At 41.5% G+C, this 19,984-nt stretch overlaps 2 protein-coding genes across 11 annotated transcripts in view; one reads left to right on the top strand and one right to left on the bottom strand.

Moving 5' to 3' along the window:
- LOC144892401 (uncharacterized) overlaps window positions 1-19,984 on the top strand; it is a 269,427-nt gene that overhangs the window by 120,561 nt on the left and 128,882 nt on the right. The window lies entirely within an intron of this gene.
- Window positions 1,495-19,984, bottom strand: part of LOC137426875 (uncharacterized) — a 33,809-nt gene continuing 15,319 nt past the window's right edge. For 5 of the 10 annotated variants that reach the window (XM_068115860.2, XM_078778917.1, XM_068115856.2 and 2 more), the window contains one exon: window positions 1,495-4,388. In XM_068115860.2, the coding sequence (XP_067971961.2) occupies window positions 2,713-4,254 (1,542 nt within the window). In that variant the 5' untranslated portion in view covers window positions 4,255-4,388 and the 3' untranslated portion in view covers window positions 1,495-2,712. Of the gene's footprint in view, window positions 4,389-6,220; window positions 6,308-10,290; window positions 10,501-10,634; window positions 10,759-19,984 lie in introns of all 10 variants that reach the window. The other 5 variants (XM_078778918.1, XM_068115857.2, XM_068115858.2 and 2 more) reach the window with 2 other exon arrangements.

Raw genomic sequence — 19,984 nt, 5'->3', positions numbered from 1 at the left:
GTGTGTGCTGCCACAGCTGGGTGTGGATTGTTTATTCTTTTATCATTGTACAATATGGTTTGGTCATGTGTTGAGGAAGGATGAAAGTGACTGGTTGAGAAGAGTGATGGAAATGAATGTAGAAGGAAGTAGAGGACGGGGAAGACGGAGAAAGACTTGGCTAAAGATGGTCGAAGAAGAAATGCCGGCAAGGGGGTTAACGAGGAGAGATGCAGAAAATAGGGCAAAATGGAGAAGATTGTAATGGGGCCCACAAGGCTAACCCCCGCTCTAGCAGGGAAAATGGCCTTAAAATGCATGTTGTTGTATTGTACAATACAAGTTTGCATATTCTCCTCCCTCTATGTGTGTCATGCCGCTAGGCTCGTTCCCCACATCCCGTCCACCTCTTCTCGCCATATATTTTCTTTTATTGAAAAAGAAAAACCCTTATCAAGGGTAAGAGCCATTTTCCATTTATTTTTATTTTTTGCCTTATGCTTGTTCCACCACTGAATTGTGCTTAATTGGGATTCGTAAAGTGAATCTGCAATGAAAGCAAATTAGTATTTGAACACAGTTTAGTTAACTATCTTTCGGCTGTTTGCGGGATTGAAGATCCCGGCGTTGAGGCATATCGCGCCCGCAAGCCTCTGATGTGACAATATCTATATACCATGCCTGCGCTCTGCATTGTTAAATGCTCCATCTTGTTGGTCAATGAATTCCACAAAGGCTCAATGCAGAACTAGAAAGTCTTATCGTTCTTTAAATTGCAACACATTTGAAACGTTTCATAAGAAACTAGAACACTCTTCGACGTCACGATGTCGACCGATATGCCTCCGCCTACATTACAATACTTGTACCAAGTATGGTTTAAATTCATTCAGCTGTTCACAAGTTATCACATGTCTACCTGGCATGACCTCTGCCCTTTGATGTGTCGATGCCATACTCCAATTAGTTAATCATTGCATCATACATACTTATCCCATCACTAGTTCACAAGTTAGCGCAGCAACAAAGTTTACTTAACATGACCGTTGACCTCTGACCCCAACATTTAATCGGATCATGTTTACCTCATTATACATACCTGTACTAAGTTTTAATTTAAATCCCTTCAGCTGTTCTCAAGTTATCACACTTTTACCTGACATGACCTCTGACCTTTTACCTCTTGATGCCGTAATCCAATCAGTTCATCTTTGCATCATATATACTTACACCACGTTTGTTCAGAATCCCATCACGTGTTCACAAGTTGGTGTGGCAACAATTTTTTTTTACTTAATATGACCTCTGAACTAATGACCCCAAAATCTAATCAGTTAATCTTTACATCATTATACATACCTGCACCAAGTTTGACTAAGATCCCTTCAGCCATTCTCAACTTATTGCGGGAACGAAAACCTATCAGGAGCGGACAGCCAGACAGACAACCTAAAAACACAATGCCTCCGGCGACTTAGTCGGCGGCATAAAAATGCAGATCAAATTGAGGAGTGCTCATGTTGTGACACCTTTATTTCTAAACATGTTAGTCTCAAAGTCCCAACACTACTTATGTACAAGCACTTTGGCCTTCATGGAGGGCACACACGATGGGGAGGGAACAGAGGAATGGCAAAACCGTCTGCAAATAAACTCATCTAATGCAGCGAAACAAATACCTTCCAAATAAATGCAAAAGAAACTCAAACGTTTATCACCATTGGTCATGAATAAGCATTTTGAAAGAGCTTGTGCACATTTCGGAAAATCCTCATCGTGCAAAGAAAAAGAAAAATTATAAAATATAAACCAAATTAAGTTGTACAATGAAAGTGGATGGAAATTAGAGTAACTTTAAAACTATCTACAATATTTTTTATTTCATTTCATTTTTATTTTTTTTACACTTTATTGGAGTTTATACAGAAAAAAAATTCAGTGACAAGGAATGATGGGTGTGTATAGAAAGAGCTACAAATGAGCTTGCTATGCTTTGTGAAAACTTGAGGCCTAATACAAATTTTTTTTTTTTAATTCTTCTTTCGACCGGGAAATACAGTACATTTTCTGTGCACACATGATTAAGCCTTTGGAAAACGATCACGCATGTTTTTCGCTCATCAAGGTGCATTTCACTTCCTAGGTGGTGGAGAAGTTGCAAGGCACTTTGATAGCCACAGAGCACGTGCCCATTGCAAGAGAACAACCTATTTAACCCTACGATGCATGACCCGGGTCCAATGGACCCAACTGCCCATAGAATGCTGGGCCATGCATCCGAGGGTTAAAATAATTTTGATCGACATCAGCAAAGACGTTCGGGCAGACCGACAGGTGTCTCGAGCTCTGATCAGGTGGATAGGGTGTCAAGATTTGTGAGCAGGGAAACAACCTGTGCTGGGCTCTTGGCATCACCAATCACCACTATGCCATCCATTTGCATAATTTTGACGACGCACACTGAAGGGTACTTCACAAAGCAAACACCTCTGTGGGCAAGTTTTGTCAAGTGGATAAACAGTTTACTATTGATACGTCACGTCAACGGAATCAAACGAAAAGCAATCGTGATGTTCTCTTCAAATGCAGGTGGAAAAGGCTACTTGAGATCATGCCCGAAAAAAATGTTAGTTGGAGATCACCGCAAGGACGGCGGCAAATCACATTCAAGTTAAAGCCTCCACCCACCCCCCAAAAAATCCTTTTATTCATCTCAATGAACAGAACACCTCATCAGCTACAAGCAACACTTTCTAGCATGCCCGCTTCACTTTTTGCCACTGCCCCCATCACCTCATCAAAAAGCGATGGACCAAGGTCCAGCGAGAAAGACTGAATGGAGGTGCTTTCCCACAGAGTACATTGCTGTCGGTCCATGCCTTTGAGGTCCTGAATAGGAGCTTCAGGGTGACAAATCAGATCGACTGGAGGTGCCAAAGGATTTGCAACATTTTCACGATACAGATCTCCGCAGGGTGATGCAGACAGTGACGAAGCATTTTCATCATTTGAAGAGGGCAAAGAGAAATTGCTCTGCGCAGATCCATTACACTGAGGGTAGTCATCATTACTCTCTTTACAAGGCAAAACTATTGGAGCCGTCCTCAGGCAAGAGTCATTTCCAAGTTTCCTCCCAGGCTCCTCAGTTTCAGAGGATCCACCACTAAGACTGCAATTCCTCGAAGCTTTGATCCCAAATGCTCCCCTTACAGAAGAAGATCGAGTAAAAGCAGCTTGGTTTTTACCATCATGTACATCCGAAGCAGGAAAAAGGCTTTGGCTTGAAGAAGGCGAGAAAGAAAAGCGTTTCAGTCTCTGGCCATCTTTGCCATCGAGATTTTCAGATGAGGGTGAATAGATGGATATTTCCACCTCTTTTGCCAGGGAAAAGCGACTTTTACGCAACAGTGGCAGAAAAAACGCTGAACCGGTGCCCTCCGCTTGGTTGTAGGTAGTTTTGCTGGGCAAGGGGTGAGTACGAGTCTGGTTCTTGGTTTGCCTCGAGGGGAACAGGCTTTTTTTCAAAGGCACTGGAATTCCCATTGGCTTTTTATCAATGTTTTGTTTTCCATTTTTAAAAGGACCAGAAGATATGTCACTATCTGATTGACATCTACTATGTGGTTCAGCATATTGAGAGAGATCCCTGCGAAATCCCAGATTAAAGTGGAAGGTCTTCTCAGCCATCACTTGCATTTTTCTTAGAAGTCCATTTTTGGTTGGGCCAGCTTTGGCTTCATCTCCCATACTCAAAGTCGATGCTGGTCGGGTCCTCCCCTTCCTGCGTCCTCGACGTAGTACCACACCTTCAACTTCTTGCTTTTCTTCATCACCCTCATGATCCTCCTGGTTCGAAATCCGCATTTCTGAAGCTGAACGACGAAGAGCTGGCACAACGGTCTCCGACTGATGAGTTTCACAGGAAATATGAGGCGAGAGTCGTGGCAGAATGAGCGCTCGGGGAGCATCGGTGCCTGGCAGGGAGATAGCATTCTTAAGTGCAGGGGACTGGATTGGGCTGCCGTCCCATGCCGCAAAGGTGGTGGGCGAGAGCGGAGACAATGGGGTTTCATTGCACGGTGTACCAAGGAAGGAAAGATCCATGAATAGAGAGAGTTCCTCCGTGCTCACTGCACTCCCCAGGTGCGCTGTATGCCGGAAATCCCCAAGCGGTGGGCTAATCATATCTGGCGTAAGCACATCACGCAGTCTTAGGTGCTTCTTTCCTTTCTGCAGCTGCGACGTCTTCAGGTACATTGGTGCTTTCACAGGCATTTTGTCCAACGTTTTGTGCCTCCCCAGGGGCCACCCGATGCTAGATCAGCGGCAACAAGGTCGTTTCACTCGTGTTCAAACTTTTGTCTCAAGGAAGCACCAAAATCCAGTTAGGAGCTGTCGGGGCAGCCACCCTGCAAAAGAAAATGCAACATTAAAAACCTTTAAATTACAACGTTATGCAAAATGCAAGGAATTTTCATATCGCACAAAAACAATGCTCCAACCATGAAAAAAAACTTGTAAGAACATCCTCATTTCAAACATTGACTCACTAATAGTAAACAACTTTGGCTTTCAGTTGATCAGAAAGCTTTCACAACGACGCTGTGAGTCGTTGCCTATATTCAAGTCGTTGCTTGCCAAAGTACCATACTGAACTCTTCCGCAAGAGGCAAGCCTTTCATCAGGCAACCACGAGGAATTATTGTCGTCAAACGGGCTGCATCGCTTGACAAGACGAGAAGTATTTGAAGTGCTTATTTTCAGCTTAGTGACGTCTGTTGAAGCTATTTGGAGGTTTCACAAAATATTATTGGAAAAGGCTACATAAATAAATGAAGCACCAAAAAGCGATAGCCAACCGTATTCTAACCCAACATTGGTTTGAAAAATATACTGTTGAAGCTGATTACAACTCACACGGGTGTTGTACAGGACATGATAACCAAGCAATATCTTCCAAACCCAAACTAGCAACTTCCAACATGTGCTGGCCAAATTTTCACAAATAGCAAAATTGTGAAGAAGAAGATTTAAAAAAAAATTGTATTAAAAAAAGAAAAGAATGATTTTAAGATTCTAAAACCATGCCAACTATGTTGGGGGAGGGAGGGGGAGGGAAGGAGAGGAATGGTGGTGGTGGTGGTGGGGGGGGGGGGGGAGGTGGGAGGGTTGAGATGAACGATTTTGAGTCATGTGACATAGCACCAAAACCAGTTGTGCTTGAAATAGATGCCACATGCAGCCTTGGAGAGTAGATTGAAAACAAATAAAAATAAACTGCTATGAGTGAGATCCAAATTTGGAAGAGGGCCGCACGTGATGAGCATTTTGTTGCTTTTCTTGCCAGTACAAATTCGGAGGTTGAGGCCATTTATTGCCGATATGTGAAACCCTGCAACCCATGCCTACAGAAAACAGACTTTTCAAAACGCTGGCTGCATTTTACATCAAACAATGATGTAGCTTTTGTTATAAAAAAAATAAATATATATATATATATATATATATAATAAATTATATCCATGGGTAGGCACTCCGATATTGAAATTTGTGCCTCAGCCAACATGGTCAAGGATGGAAGCCTAAAACTAATTTTCAGTCCCCATGTTAAAGTTGCATACAGAGAAATGATCCCATATAAATGGAGGCGTGCTTTGCGCCTGCCTTGATTACCAATTATTTTTACTGGGATGAATGTATAATTGTTCAATGTCAGGAAGCATCATCTTTCAACCTGCCAACCACTACCCTCCCCACATACTTCACAAAAAGTTTCTTAAAATCAATTTCCTCTTGAAAAATAATGTTTACCAACACCCTAATTGACCTTTACGATCCCCTATAGTTGTGCGTTTAATTAAAGTCCATATACATAATCACTTCTGGAGTAAAAATCCTCCCGGAGTGCCGATTATTGTTATATTGCTCAACGGAAGAATACATGTCATCAAAGGCTGTTAATAAAGGTACGAGTAATTATTGTCATTGTAATTACACAACCAGGGGGGGGGGGGGGGGGCAGGGGCGAGGTGAATGCAAGTCAATGAGTAATAAGGAGCACACTGAGAAGGTCATGGGAAAATACATCTAATAGTTATACACAGCTGTGGGAATGCTACGTGCATAATGTTCACTGCAACAACTTCACTCTTCGGCCATTCAAGAGGAATGTTAACATACAGAGTGTACCTTACCAGAAATAGTTTCACCAGGTACAAAAAAATACCAGGCAACTGCATACCTTAATGCGTTGCATAGTGCAGAGAGCAAGAAGGTGCAAACAAACTGGATGGGACAGTACCCAAACAGAAAGGAAGAGCAGCAAGTTCTGAAAAAAAACCAAAAAAAAACCTGGGGATCGAAGGTCTGCAAGCAAATTTCTACAAAGTGAACCATTAGGAATTATGAGGATGCATTACTATACCAGAAAAAACAAAAACACCAACAAAAGGAGAAAGCAAAAATAAATAAAAAACCTTTAAAAAAAAGTTTTTGACCCAAGCCCCTCTTCTCTCGATTTTAAAAGATTATAAAAGCCAAAAAATATCGTATAATTTTTCGGAGGATTGCTTTAAGAAAAAAATGAATTACTTTTTTGAGTGTACCTCTTGTGTACCACTTAAAAGTAATTTATTATTATCATTATTAATAAATTAATTTATATATTTATTTTACACAGGTTGAAGGGAGCAATTCCCACTTTGAGGCCACAACTAAAACATTTGACTCACTGCACTTAGGATAGAAGTATATTATCTAAAGATTGTGTAGGTAATGGCCTACCGGATCAACTATTTACAAAGTCCATAAAAGGACAACTTTGCTGAACTATATCTTCAATGATGGCCAAGTAAGAGTAGAGTTTAAGTGAATATAAACAGGTAGCAAAGTATAATTTTGTAATTGGTGAGTGTGAGCCAGAAGGATAATTGAAATATATATATATATATATATATATATATATATATATATATATATATATATATATATATATATATATACATATATATAGTCTCACCCCAGCAATTGCTGCACAACCTGTTAGCAACAAGTGTCGCCTGCTATGCAAACACATTGTCTATGCCCTGCTCAACAATTAGGAGGTTTTCAGTCAGGAACATTAAATTTAACTTATGCACATGCACACAATGTCAGCGTCATGTCATATGGTTAGTGTGCTTCCTTAGTTATATATATATATATATATATATATATATATATATATATGTATATAGAAAATTTTTGTTTGTTTGTCTGCACGCGCTAATGTGAACGGCGAAAGATAGGAGGAACCCTCTAAAACAAAAAAATGTCGGGATGGGCCCCGGGAAGGTTATAGGCGAGGTGGCGAGGCCGGTCGAGGCCACTTCGGCCGGGCTGGGCCCATTTCGCAATTAAAAGCTGAGCTGAATTATAGTAGTCAATCTTCTACGACTGCGAGTAAAAGCTGAATTAAAGTACTGAATTCATTCAAAAAGAACCAAAAATGCCGGGACGGGCCCCGGGAACGTTACAGGCCAGGTGGCGAGGCCGGTCGAGGCCGCTACGGCCGGGCTGGGCCCATTTCGCAATTAAAAGCTGAGCTGAATTATAGTAGTCAATCTTCTAAGGCCGCGAGTAAAAGCTGAATTATAGTAGTAAATTCATTCAAAAAGAACCAAAAATGTCGGGATGGGCCCCGAGAAGGTTATAGGTGAGGTGGCGAGGCTGGTTGAGACCGCTTCAGCTGGGCTGGGCCCATTTCGCAATTAAAAGCCGAGCTGAATTATAGTAGTCAATCTTCTACGGCCGCGAGTAAAAGCTGAATTATAGTAGCAAATTCATTCAAAATGAACCAAAAATGTCGGGACGGGCCCCGGGAAGGTTATAGGCTAGGTAGCGATTCCGGTCGAGGCCGCTTCGGCCGGGCTGGGCCCATTTCGCAATTAAAAGCCGAGCAGAATTATAGCAGTCAATCTTGTACGGCCACGAGTGAAGGCTGAATTATAGTAGTAAATTCATTCAAAAAGAACCCGGGCAACGCTGGGTGCATTCAGCTAGGATATATATATATATATATATATATATATATATATATATATATATATATATATATATATATATATATATATATATATATATATATAGTAATTTCCACCCTTTCTGACCCCATCCCCCCCATTCCCCTTCTATGGTTCCAGGCAATAAAATACCAACCCCTGCATTCTTCTGTTGTCTCCATTTTTACCACGCCCAACTGCCCCCCTCCCCAATCCCTTTATATGATGGCACACATGTAAATAGCCCCTTATTAGCCAATATACTTCTAAAATTTAGGGCAAACTGGCATAAAACCTCAAGATGAATCTACAGAGAACAAATAACTATTACGACATTGCAACATCACTGGTACATGACAGGTAAAAACAAACCCATGATGTCTTGCTCATTTGTTAGCAATGATTTCATCTTAATCTTAACGAACGTAAAAGCCTCTTCCAAAATATAAAATACACCAGTCTCATGAAAACAATCATGGACTTGATAGACTGGTCTTGTATTGAAAATTCATTCTCCACTCTCCATCTCACCACCAAAGAGCACAAGCATGATATACCGCAATGGCACAAAATAAATAAAAACACTACTAAACTAGATCGGCACTCAGTCGAGGCACATACCTCCACCAGGCTGAACAGTTTACACATTGTATCCCACCGATAGGCCGGATATGGATCCAGACCTGAACCAAAATCGAATCAGCTTGTTCTGGTCACATACCCGACTCATCCACCAAGTTTTGGCACAACTCATTCACAACTTTTTGAAATATCATGCTATATATCGTTTTTGGCCATATATAATCGCTCAATGGTGAAGAAAAACTTGTAATTAAAAACTTCTCACATGCAGATTCAGATCTTCACCAAAATCTAATCAATTTGTCCTTCTCCCACACCAAATTTCGTCCAAATCCATCCATAACCTTTTGAGATATCGTGCTCACGGACAAACAAGATGTCAGACTATGCACAATACTTGTGAAATCCAAACAAAATAGTTACCATGGAAACAGACATTTGGTAATTTTGAAAATTTGACCCATCACGATTTGACCTTTATGCCACATGGGGTTACTGACCAAGATGAGCAGAACTTGAAACGAGAGAAAGAAATTCAATTCATCAATTATATTTTGTGCCCCCTTAGCTTGCTATTGAGGTGGTTTACCAATGGGGGTGGGGGGGCCTTTGATTATGACTGGTGAACACCTCCATGTTATTGCAGAAGGCCCTCAGACATAAGGTCTAAAGGGGTTTGTGGGGTATTAGGGCATTAATGGGATCTATGGCTCTTAAAGGTCTTACACATGGGGTTTTTAGGGGTCTAAAGGGAGTGAAAGTTTAAAGGTTACAAAATGGTTTTAAAACGTACAAAGGGTATAAAAGGTTTAAAATAGCCTTCAGGGATCTAAAATGCCTAAAGGGTCTAAAGGTCTACATGTCTAAAAGGTAAGTTCCAAAAGTCTGTAATTAACAGAGGTAATTAAGAGATGTAATGAAGGTCCAACAATAAGTAATTAGTAGACGTACTCAAGGTCCAACTCGATTTAAACAGTACGTAATTAATAGATATACTCAGAAGTCAACCAAGACGTCACTTCGACGAGGGTTGACCATCCGTGTTTTTCAGTTTTATATACATAGATAGTGATTCAGTTGAAAATTGACAATTTATGCGACCTTGACCTCTTGACCTGAAAAGCAATAAGATGGTCACTACCTCCACCAGATGTGTGAAGTTTCATGAAGATGAAATTGTCATGTACACCGTTTTATCTTTGCCACATGGGACTTTTCCCCATGCCACTACGCAAGATGAGCAGAACCTTAAAAAAAAAAAATTAGAGCAAATTATTTAATTAATTATATTTTGCACCCTCAACTTGGTACTGATGTGGTTTAGCAATGGAGGGCCTTTTGATTATGACTGGTGACCCTCAAGTGTTATGCAAAAGTTCCTCAAACAGAAGGTCTAAAGGGTCTCTAGGGACCTAAAGGGTCTTGGGGATCTTAAGGTTATTGAGGGTCCTAGCCATCTTGAGGGCCCCAGCCATCTTGAGGGTCTTATAAAAGGTTTAAAGAGTTTAAATGGTCTAAAACTTAAAATGGTCTGAAAAGGTCCAAAGGGCAAAAACTTAAAAATCGTCCAAAGTGTGAAAATTAATGGCTCCAATGGTCTACATGGCTAAACTATGTTCCAATAGTCCGTAATTAGAGGTAATCAAAAGACATAGTCACGGTCCAATACTAAATAATTAGACATACTCACAGGAGTCGGTGAAGACATCACTTCAACGATGGTTCACTGTCCACCCATGTTTTTCAGTTTTGTATGTAGTTTATCTCGTTAGATATCAAGTGAATCAGTTGAAAATTGATGATTTGTGACCTTGACCTTTTGAACCTCAAAAATAAGCTTCCAGCTTATCACTACCTCTACCAGGTGATGGTTTCGTGAAGATCAGAGTAAAAATGTGACCTGTAGATCATCGACATGCAAAGAAACAGCCAAACAGATAGGCAGACAAAATAACAGACCAGACCAACCAATATACTTGTAAATCTTCGATTTCACAACTAACAAACAGACAGGGGTGAAAACATAACTTCTACCTTTACTGGCAGAGGTAGTTAAAAAGTTATAGTGTCCGGATCTGGATCTTCGCCCAAATCTAATCAATTTGTCCATGCAGCACACCAAACATGTCCGAATCCGTCCACAACGTTTTGAGATATCCTGTTCACAGACAGAAAGACAGGAGTGAAAACATAACCTCCGTCCACCTTCGCTGGCAGAAGTAAAGACAAAGAAAAGAAAACCCACACAACCTTAGATGGTTAAGACCTGCAGGTCGCATTTGGCCAAACAATTCTAAACAAAATGGCCCCCGAAGATAAATTCCTTTCTCCACAATGACAACCGCCGGCGACTTTAAAAACATTCCAAATATTTTATACGTTTCAGTTCACGAGAGAGAAATGAAATTTATTCGCAGAAAATAGAGCATCCTTCAAAACTTCTCTCGGTGAACACTTATTTATTTATTTTTCTAACGACTACAACACGCTGTTCACCGCAGCCGTCACGATGCCAGTTCAGGTTCCAGGTCTTGCCACGCCACCAGACGGCTGCGAAACGCTCATTTACCAGCAAATAACAGCTCTATTCAGTACTTGCCCAGAGGACATTGCTCACACCTTAGAAAGGTTCTTACACGTTATGCAAGGCTGTGTGGCAATGTACAGACTCATCTCTTTTAGCTGAAACGTCTCATTCCCGCCCTACAGGGCAAGTCCAGGCTCGATGGAGCTCTTTTCCTTATAAGCTCCTTACTGTATGCAATTAGAAGTGACGGCTTGATCGAGGCTGCAGGTAACGTCAGGTGTCCTCGGCAAAGTGCCTAAAGCCTGAAAACGAGCTACAGTGGTGCGGAAAATAAATAAATAAATAATTGTACCAACAAACGAATGTAGTCATAGTATCGATCGAGTTAAGTGGGTCAATAAGCCATAAAGGAACACCATGAAAAAGCATGAACACGTAGGTTGCTTTTTTAAAAATCGTCATCCAAAGAGCTTAAACACAGGTAATACGTCAGCGCCGCATGAATACACCTTCACATAAATTCCAAGGACATTAATAGACGAAGGATAAACTAGCACAGTTTTGTGTCCGGATTTGGGCACCATATCCGAGGAAGCACAGCTGCCATAGAGGGTTCGGAGCAGGACAACACCAACGAGATACTAGATCGACAACACCTCGCTAGACCAAGATATGAGGAATGGCTGAAGGGAGACAGGACGTCACACATTAGAAAGGAGGTGATTATGTGGGGTTTTGAATGACATGTTAAGATAATGAAGGGTATAGATAAATGTGCAGAAGAGTTTTTCAGCAGAATGGGCACCGACAGGACCAGGGGCACGACCTGAGTGAAGAAGAAGCATTAGGACGGCAATAAGGCTGGAATCTTTCACGTAGTGGTGAATGCATGGAATGGTCTCTCTGGAAAGATTGTAACAGTAGATGGTTTGAAAACAGGTATCTACAAGTTATAGCGGGAACAGGGGAGTACTTAGCTATTTGCACAATTGTACAGGCTTGATTGGTCTAATGGCCTCCTCCTTGTATTGAAATTCCTTGTTTAAAAACTCCTAAAACAGAACAGTGCAGAGGAGTAAACCCAAGATCTCAACATCAGGAGATGTGCTCAGATGGGGAGCCCCAAACAGAAGCAAATAAATAAATAAACCAAATTTTAAAAAGCAACAATCTAAATGATAATCTGAAGCATCTCCACATCCAGGTGAAGGTTAAACACCCCGAAACTGTTGGCAAAACAAAGCGTTCACAGGTTGGAACTTTGCTTCATACTCTTGCACCACGTGTTCAATACGCACGCCAGGTTTGATGCCTGGTCTCAGGTGAATAGTGTACAGTGCAGAGTTTGAACACATTTAGAAAAAACAAACAAACAAAAAAAACACAGCGTTTGACACACAGTCACACCACACACACACCTCGTTTTTTCATTTCTGTTCCTCACAATTCTATCTCTTTTATACACACACACACACACACACACACACACACACACACACACACACACACACACACACACACACACACACACACACACACACACACACACACACACACACACACACACACACACACACACACACACACACACACACACACACACACACACACACACACACACACACACACATTTTGTGAAGTTCTCACTTTTGTTGAAACATGACGAGGAGACCTAATGACACCGAGACGGCTGATTATTGGAATACTTGTCATTCAAGCATGAAAGTTACCTTTTTGAAAATAAATAAGTGGAATGGTCTCGCTGAGGCTGTTCAATCCCAACCTCTCCAGGGCTTCCAGCATGCAGGGCACTGCCATCTCCTGATGCCCCGCTAACCATACCTAGTCCAACCCTTTTACTTGAAAGTTCTGTTTAGGTTCCTCCCCCCTTGTGTATTACTTGATGGGGTGGGGAGCATAAACTCCATCACACTGCTCTTCCACAAGCCTCATTTTTTAAGAGAAGTAAAAAAAAAAAAAAACGTCAACCAAAATACAACAGGTCCACCAATCAGATTTAAGCATTTGCTAATCGAAGAACAGTTCTACTGACATTATATTGGGTGCAGTTGACATTATAATAGCTCTTCATTGCACATAATCTTACTATCATTCACCAAATGTATGTCTGTCCGTCTGTTCCCAGTGTTACGGATTCGTAACTTCCGTTATTGTGGTTTTCACCCACTTGACATGTTGCTGATCTTAGGTATTATTATTATTATTATTATTCGCAAACGGTTTATTATTCACGAACGGTTATCAAAAGTTAAAAAGGATAACTAAGTGAAACAGGAAACTGAACGAGAAGAAGGAGATGAAGAGGAAGAGGCAGCGCGAACGAGGTTGGAGAAGACGCGTGACGTCAGCGCTCCGTAACGAACAGGTTTACCGACAGCCACGAGGGGATTTTGAGTTCCTGGAAGGGACATCCGGCGATAAGAATATTCGCTGGAGTGGAGAAATCTGCGTAGACAGATTTGGGGCGCTGAGATTCCGACGAATCCTTGCCTCGTCGCATTGGCTCAAGCCAGAGCCGTCGGCCATTTTGAACCCCGTGCTTCGGACACCTGTGAACGTTTGCTTCGTGTCATCTTCACCCCCAACATCCTACCATCTGTTGGGGATGAGTGGGTGTGACCGCTTCGTCTCCAATTACATTGCGGTATGCTGAGGGAACGGCGAAGGTGCGCCTCTGGAGGGCGCCGTTGTACAGTTTGGCGGGAAGAGCACCCTTGCCCACTGTACACGCTTCGGATATCGACCGGAGAGTGAGATTCGGGCTTCAACCGGATTTCGTTCCATCGACCGCTGGAGCAACTCCCGTTCGCCTTGGGAAAAGTCAGAGACATTGAGGAGTGTCCGTTCATTTGCTGGCAGAGCAGTGAGTTACTTGACTTTATATAAGATATATATAGAGTGCAATCTTACTGGCCATCTGTTATCCCATTATTCCTGTGTGTGATTTCTAATACAATTTTGTTCATTTATAATCATTGGTGTGGTTTCACTATTGTTTTCAACACAGGGTAACATATTTTTCTGCCGGGGTTCCTCTCGGGGTTCGGAGGTTACCGAGACCAGGAGATTGTAGAGGACCCCGTAACACCAGGTACCGCAAAAACGGCTGAACCGATCGCAACGATATTTTGGGTGGGTAATCTTGGGACCCCCTGGAGTAAAATAGGCTATATTGTTTTTCCAATTTTCCAAACACGATGGAATAATATTTACCGATATGAACAGTGATGTGGCTTTTATTGAAATTCTACAAATACTGTTTAGATTTTGATAATTTGCGTATAATATGATTTAATGGATGTTTGTATGAATCGTTTAAAATAAAAATAAAAAAAGCCTTCAATTTCTGATATTTTGCCTTTTCATTTGGGCCTCCCAATTGAAGCCCCGCCCGTAGGGCGGGTACCGTTGCTAGTTAGAATAATATAATAATATATTCACGAGTTCCCCACAAAGAACTTCCAAGCAGGAGGAGGCTGTGAGGCCCAAAGCCTGCTCCATCATCATCAACATACTGTTTGTCCCTTCTCGATCCTTTATGAATGCTGAGTGTTCAGGAAGGAAGCAGCACATACCAGTTTGAAATTCTTTTGAATGACTCGGCCGAGGTCAGATTCAAACAGCCGACCTCCCAGGCTCGGAGCGGATGCTCCAAGCGTTCAATCACATGATTAAACTGAGTCTAGTGAATCATTTTACTCTCTATAGAGATTTTTTGAGCCAGGCCTCCTAAGTCGGTTTTTCCAAGAACTGCAACGGGATAAGTGAGCAAATCAAGGAAAGCAATGCAAATATGGATACGATTTACCTTGTATTCATTTGCCTATCAGCACCGACAGACGTGTTAGTTTACTCACTCTGCATGCTCAACATACCACATTACGTTATCATTGTGACATTTCGAAACCAAAATCTTCGACGTGGCAAATGCCCACAACGAAGGAGTGTTAATGGTTGTGTTTTTAAAAGCAAACAGAGTAAGTCTGCAGTTAAAACGTTATAAGCAGTGTTATCATGAACCAAATATTGTATTTTATTTATTTATTTTGGTTCAACTTTTTAATAGTTATTGATGGACTATTCTGCCAAGTTGTGCTCTAGTTGGAAAAATCACATCATGGCAGAGCTTTCAACTCGTGTAACACGTTAGAAAATAAAAACAAGTGCTCAAAATGGTGTCATTAGATTTTACTATTGCAAATCTCAAATTTATGGAGTTACAAATTAAATAAATATATGAATGTGATCAAATGACAAGCAGTGTTCTCAGACATTCATCCAATAATAGATATTCCCTGCTCTTAGCATGAGGAACGAAAGGGAAATCTCTCCCTACAATGAATCTGTAGTCATACTCGAAATTGCATTCAAGTTGGTGTTTTCACTCTGACTTAAGAATTTTAGGGAATTTTATTTTTCCAGCAAAAGTATATAAACATCTTTCCGTTCCAAAATAAACTACAAGAAGAACTAGAACGGCACTCAGTGGAGAGCATACCTCCGCCTGATTGGCCATATCACTCAATGGTGAAGAATCACTTTAAAAATTAAATAATTCTCATACCCGAATCCATATTCAGACCTTCAACAAAATCAAATCGATTCTTCCTTGTCACACACACAACGGGTCCACCAAGTTTTGTCCGAATCTGTCCATAACTTTGAGATATCCCACAATGTATAGTTTTTGGTCCTATCTCCCAATGGAAGAATCACTTTTAAAATTCTACTAGCCGAATCCGGATCTTCACCAAAATATAATCATTTCATCCTTGTCACATACGCTACATCTCGGTCAAATTTCGTCCGAATCCGTCCAAAATTTGAGATATTTTGTTCACAAACAAACAAACCAATGAACAAACAGACAGGGGTGAAAACATAACCTCCATCCACCTTTGGTGGCGGAGGTAAAAAGAAAGACAATATCAGAACTAGAACGGTTCTTGGTAGAGCGCATTCCTTCGGGGCTGAACAGTTTACGTTTTGTATCCTCCACCGATAGGTCGGATCTGCATCCGGACCTTAAAGATCTAATAGACTTGTTTTTGTCACCTATCAAGCTCATGCACCAGGTTGTCATAACCAATTCATAACACCGAGATATCATGCTATACTGTATATAGTTTTTGGCCAACCTCTTTATGGTGAAGATTCGCTTTAAAAATGGTTTTTTTCTTATTTTAGGATCCAGATCAAGATCTTCACCAAAATCAAACAAATTTATCTTTATTGCGCATACAACCTGTCCACCAAGTTTTGTCCGAATCCGTTCATAACTGAGATTATCGTGCTGTGCGAGTGTGCGTATATAGCTTTTGGCCCCATCTTTCAATAGCGAAAATTCACTTTAAAAATTCTAATATCTGGATCCAGATATTCACCAAAATCTAATCCATTCATCCTTGTCACACACCCAACCTGTCCACCAAGTTTCATCTGAATCCGTTCATAACTGAGACATCGTGCTCACCGACAGACAAACAAACATAGGTGAAAACAACCTCCGACCATCGATGGCAGAGGTACCAAGTATGAGAGACCACAAAGTGGAAATTAATTAAATGCAGCCTTTTAACCAGTGAAGAAACAACAACAAAAAGACCGAAAGTCTAAGCGGTGTAGCCGGGCTTGTTTGATACTTTAGTTGAAGATGATAGCATGACATGGGTGGAGATACCAGTTAGCAAATAATGTAAGTATTTAATTAATTTGAAGTACTCCAAGTCTCGAAGCTGTCTGTGACCTTGGAAGTGAAGAGATTGCATTGAGACGCCTGGTTTATTCTATATGTTCGTCAATTAGTCAGCATTATCAAAGTGACCTCAGCACCATCCCGACTCACACCACTGTGTGTGTTACGGAATGAGGTGTTTTACGGAGGCCAGAGTGCAAATGCTGCCACCCACCTCCTTGAGAGAGGACCCAGTGAGTTGGTACTCATTTTGCCAACCTTGGAACCCCACCTGGTGTCAACAGATGACTGGGATTCAAACTCAGGACCTCGGATCCCAAGCCCTCCACCCGAACCGTTAAGCCAACACCAGGCTTAGGGTTAGGGTAGTTGAGGCAGTCATAAGAAATACTTCAACGTTTGAAGTGCCTTTAATCAAAGTTTTAATTAAATATGATCTGGGGGAATGTACCCCCCCCCCCCCCCCTCTCCCAGTCATATATCATCACCCTGTTGTCATAATTTCAGTGTCCCCCAATGATCAAGTGTGATAATTTGCCCCAACCAGGTATACAACGTAATATTTGAACGTTCCCTAAAGGTATTGAAAGAAACAACTGGCAAAGCCAAATGGCATTACATTCTATCTTTCAGAAGCGTAATTGTTGGCTATAAAACTCACGCAATATGTTGGATAAATATGTGAGGGACATACATACATACGGAGAGACAAACACTATAAACACAGGAACCAAACATCGACACCGTAAAAGAAATCGTTTGTTTAATCACGAATTTGCCAGTGATAAAAACCTCTTTGCGAGTTTGAAGAAGAGGAAGAAGCGATACTGTATGGTTTATTCACACAGCAGTTTGAACGGAAACATTTATTATTCTACGACAGTATAAACCCTTTAGAAGGACATGGAACAAGCATACAAAATTATATATGCAGTAGTGATATTTAGCGAAGCAATAGAAAAATATATATAAAACTACACATGAGCCCATAAAACAACAACAACCACAGCCACGATAACAATCGAGTGTTATAAAAGATCCTTATTTTTCACGTGTTTTACTTCATGTGTTTCACGTGTTTGTTTGCGTTGCACACTGAATGAAAACCGTAAAGGTAGAGCATGCAGATTGTGATACATGACAGGTTCAACGATGTGTCCGGACTGAACAGCATAGGAATCAAAATGGCGGCGTGTGGTCAGCCGTCGCCGTAATGACATCACATCACCCTGTCATGTGACCAGATCCTCAGCTCTGATTGGTGTACGTTTGAGGGGACATACATGTATACATATACATGCGGATAGACAAACACTGTTCTAGGCAGCTTTGCCCTATGCGCTACACCATCTATATAATAATACCGTAAGGACTCGACTTTGTTATCCCTTTTACGCCGCACCCAGTGACCCAATGCCCACGGCACTAATGGATTTACGATCTACGAACCGCGCTCTTTGTTTATCACGTATAGACATACTCGACAAAATCTGAATTAGCCGACGTTGGGGCCCAAAAGCATCCGATTAACGGCCGATACGACGCCATCTTACGACGCCATCGTATTGGCATCTGCTGGGCGAAGGCGAAGCGAGCCATCCGCTGATTGGACAGTCGAGTGGTGTGAGCATGGGTGGTGTGAACCAAATGGTCTTTTTATTCCCTTGAACATTTTAAATTAGGATATATAAGGAAACGTCTTTATCGTCATTTTAATAAAGTTAAATGGAGTGACGTTGCGATACTCGGGGTGCGTTGCATAAATCCTCATAACTCAGAGAGGTGCAGCAGGTGGCGAGACGTAAGGAAGCTTAAAGATAACGAGCTGAAAACAGACGAACGATACGTCAATCTCTTTCTACACCGAACGGAAATAAAAGTATGAGAACGGGAGGGCATGGCCTGAGCACTTCGAGCAGAGAGGACTGATTGGACTTAACTTAAAGAGAAAAAATTGGAGATTAACGGAAGAAGAAGATCCCATGGGCACTCCCCTATGCCATCCATAATGGTACACTCTATCCATACACCACATCCTCCCTTCCGTGGATGTTCCACGGGTTTCGGCTAGTCTATATAATAATAGCGTAAGGACTCGACTTTGTTATCCCTTTTACGCCGCACCCAGTGACCCAATGCCCACGGCACTAATGGATTTACGATCTACGAACCGCGCTCTTTGTTTATCACGTACAGACATACTCGAAAAATCTGAATTAGCCGACGTTGGGGCGGCAAAAGCATCCGATTAACTGCCGATACGACGCCATCTTACGACGCCAACGTATTGGCGTCTGCTGGGCGAAGGCGAAGCAAGCCGTCCACTGAGTGGACAATCCAGAGCATGCATTTGTGCCGGTGTCGGCGATCGTTGTTCATATACGCACTCTTCATTCTCATCTTTCTTCCTAACTCTTACTCGGACAAGCAAATCCCCTATGCCATCCATAATGGTACACTCTATCCATACACCACATCCTCCCTTCCGTGGATGTTCCACGGGTTTCGGCTAGTTAAAAATAAACCAATGGTGTGCTGACATGGCACAAATGTGATGGACCAAACGGCCTTCTGTGCCGAAGTTTGAGAACAATGCCGTTTGTAGCCAGCATTGCTTCATTGGACGTCTGCATTGGATAAACATCTGGCACTTATTTGCAGACACCTGTCGAGGAAGGAGTTAGACCAAGTACTAAACATTAGATTATGGGATTATACAATTATAGATAAGATCAACAGTTGAGTGTTAATATTGACAAATTTAATGTAATTTAAAATATATTTAATGGAATGGAATGATATCGGAATGAAAAAAGAATGGGTGAATCTATCTTAGGCCTTTCAACTGCCAATAAGTTTGTTTTCTCTCCAAAAGAGCTAAGGTCATGGAAGAGCAAAATGAAATTGATAGTGGGGGTAGCGAGTGGGGCAACACTTGAGCACCATTGGCAAGAGGATACCTGAACAAGGTTTGTCCATAGTCATTAGAAGTTCAATGACAATGGCTAAATATTTGCAAAAGCACATGGTTTAAATTCCTCCAGAAGCCACACCAAAAAGCATTTCTTATTCACCCGCTCACTAGGCCAGAATGCTCAAGTGCTCACCGGCCTGTTTTGCACTCCCACCCGAGTACATAGA

Source organism: Myxine glutinosa, chromosome 5, assembly GCF_964187855.1.
Source record: "Myxine glutinosa chromosome 5, kmMyxGlut1.1, whole genome shotgun sequence".
Taxonomy (NCBI): Eukaryota; Metazoa; Chordata; class Myxini; order Myxiniformes; family Myxinidae; genus Myxine; species Myxine glutinosa.
Note: the sequence above shows the minus strand (reverse complement) of the source record. Positions and strands in the feature narration are given on the sequence as shown.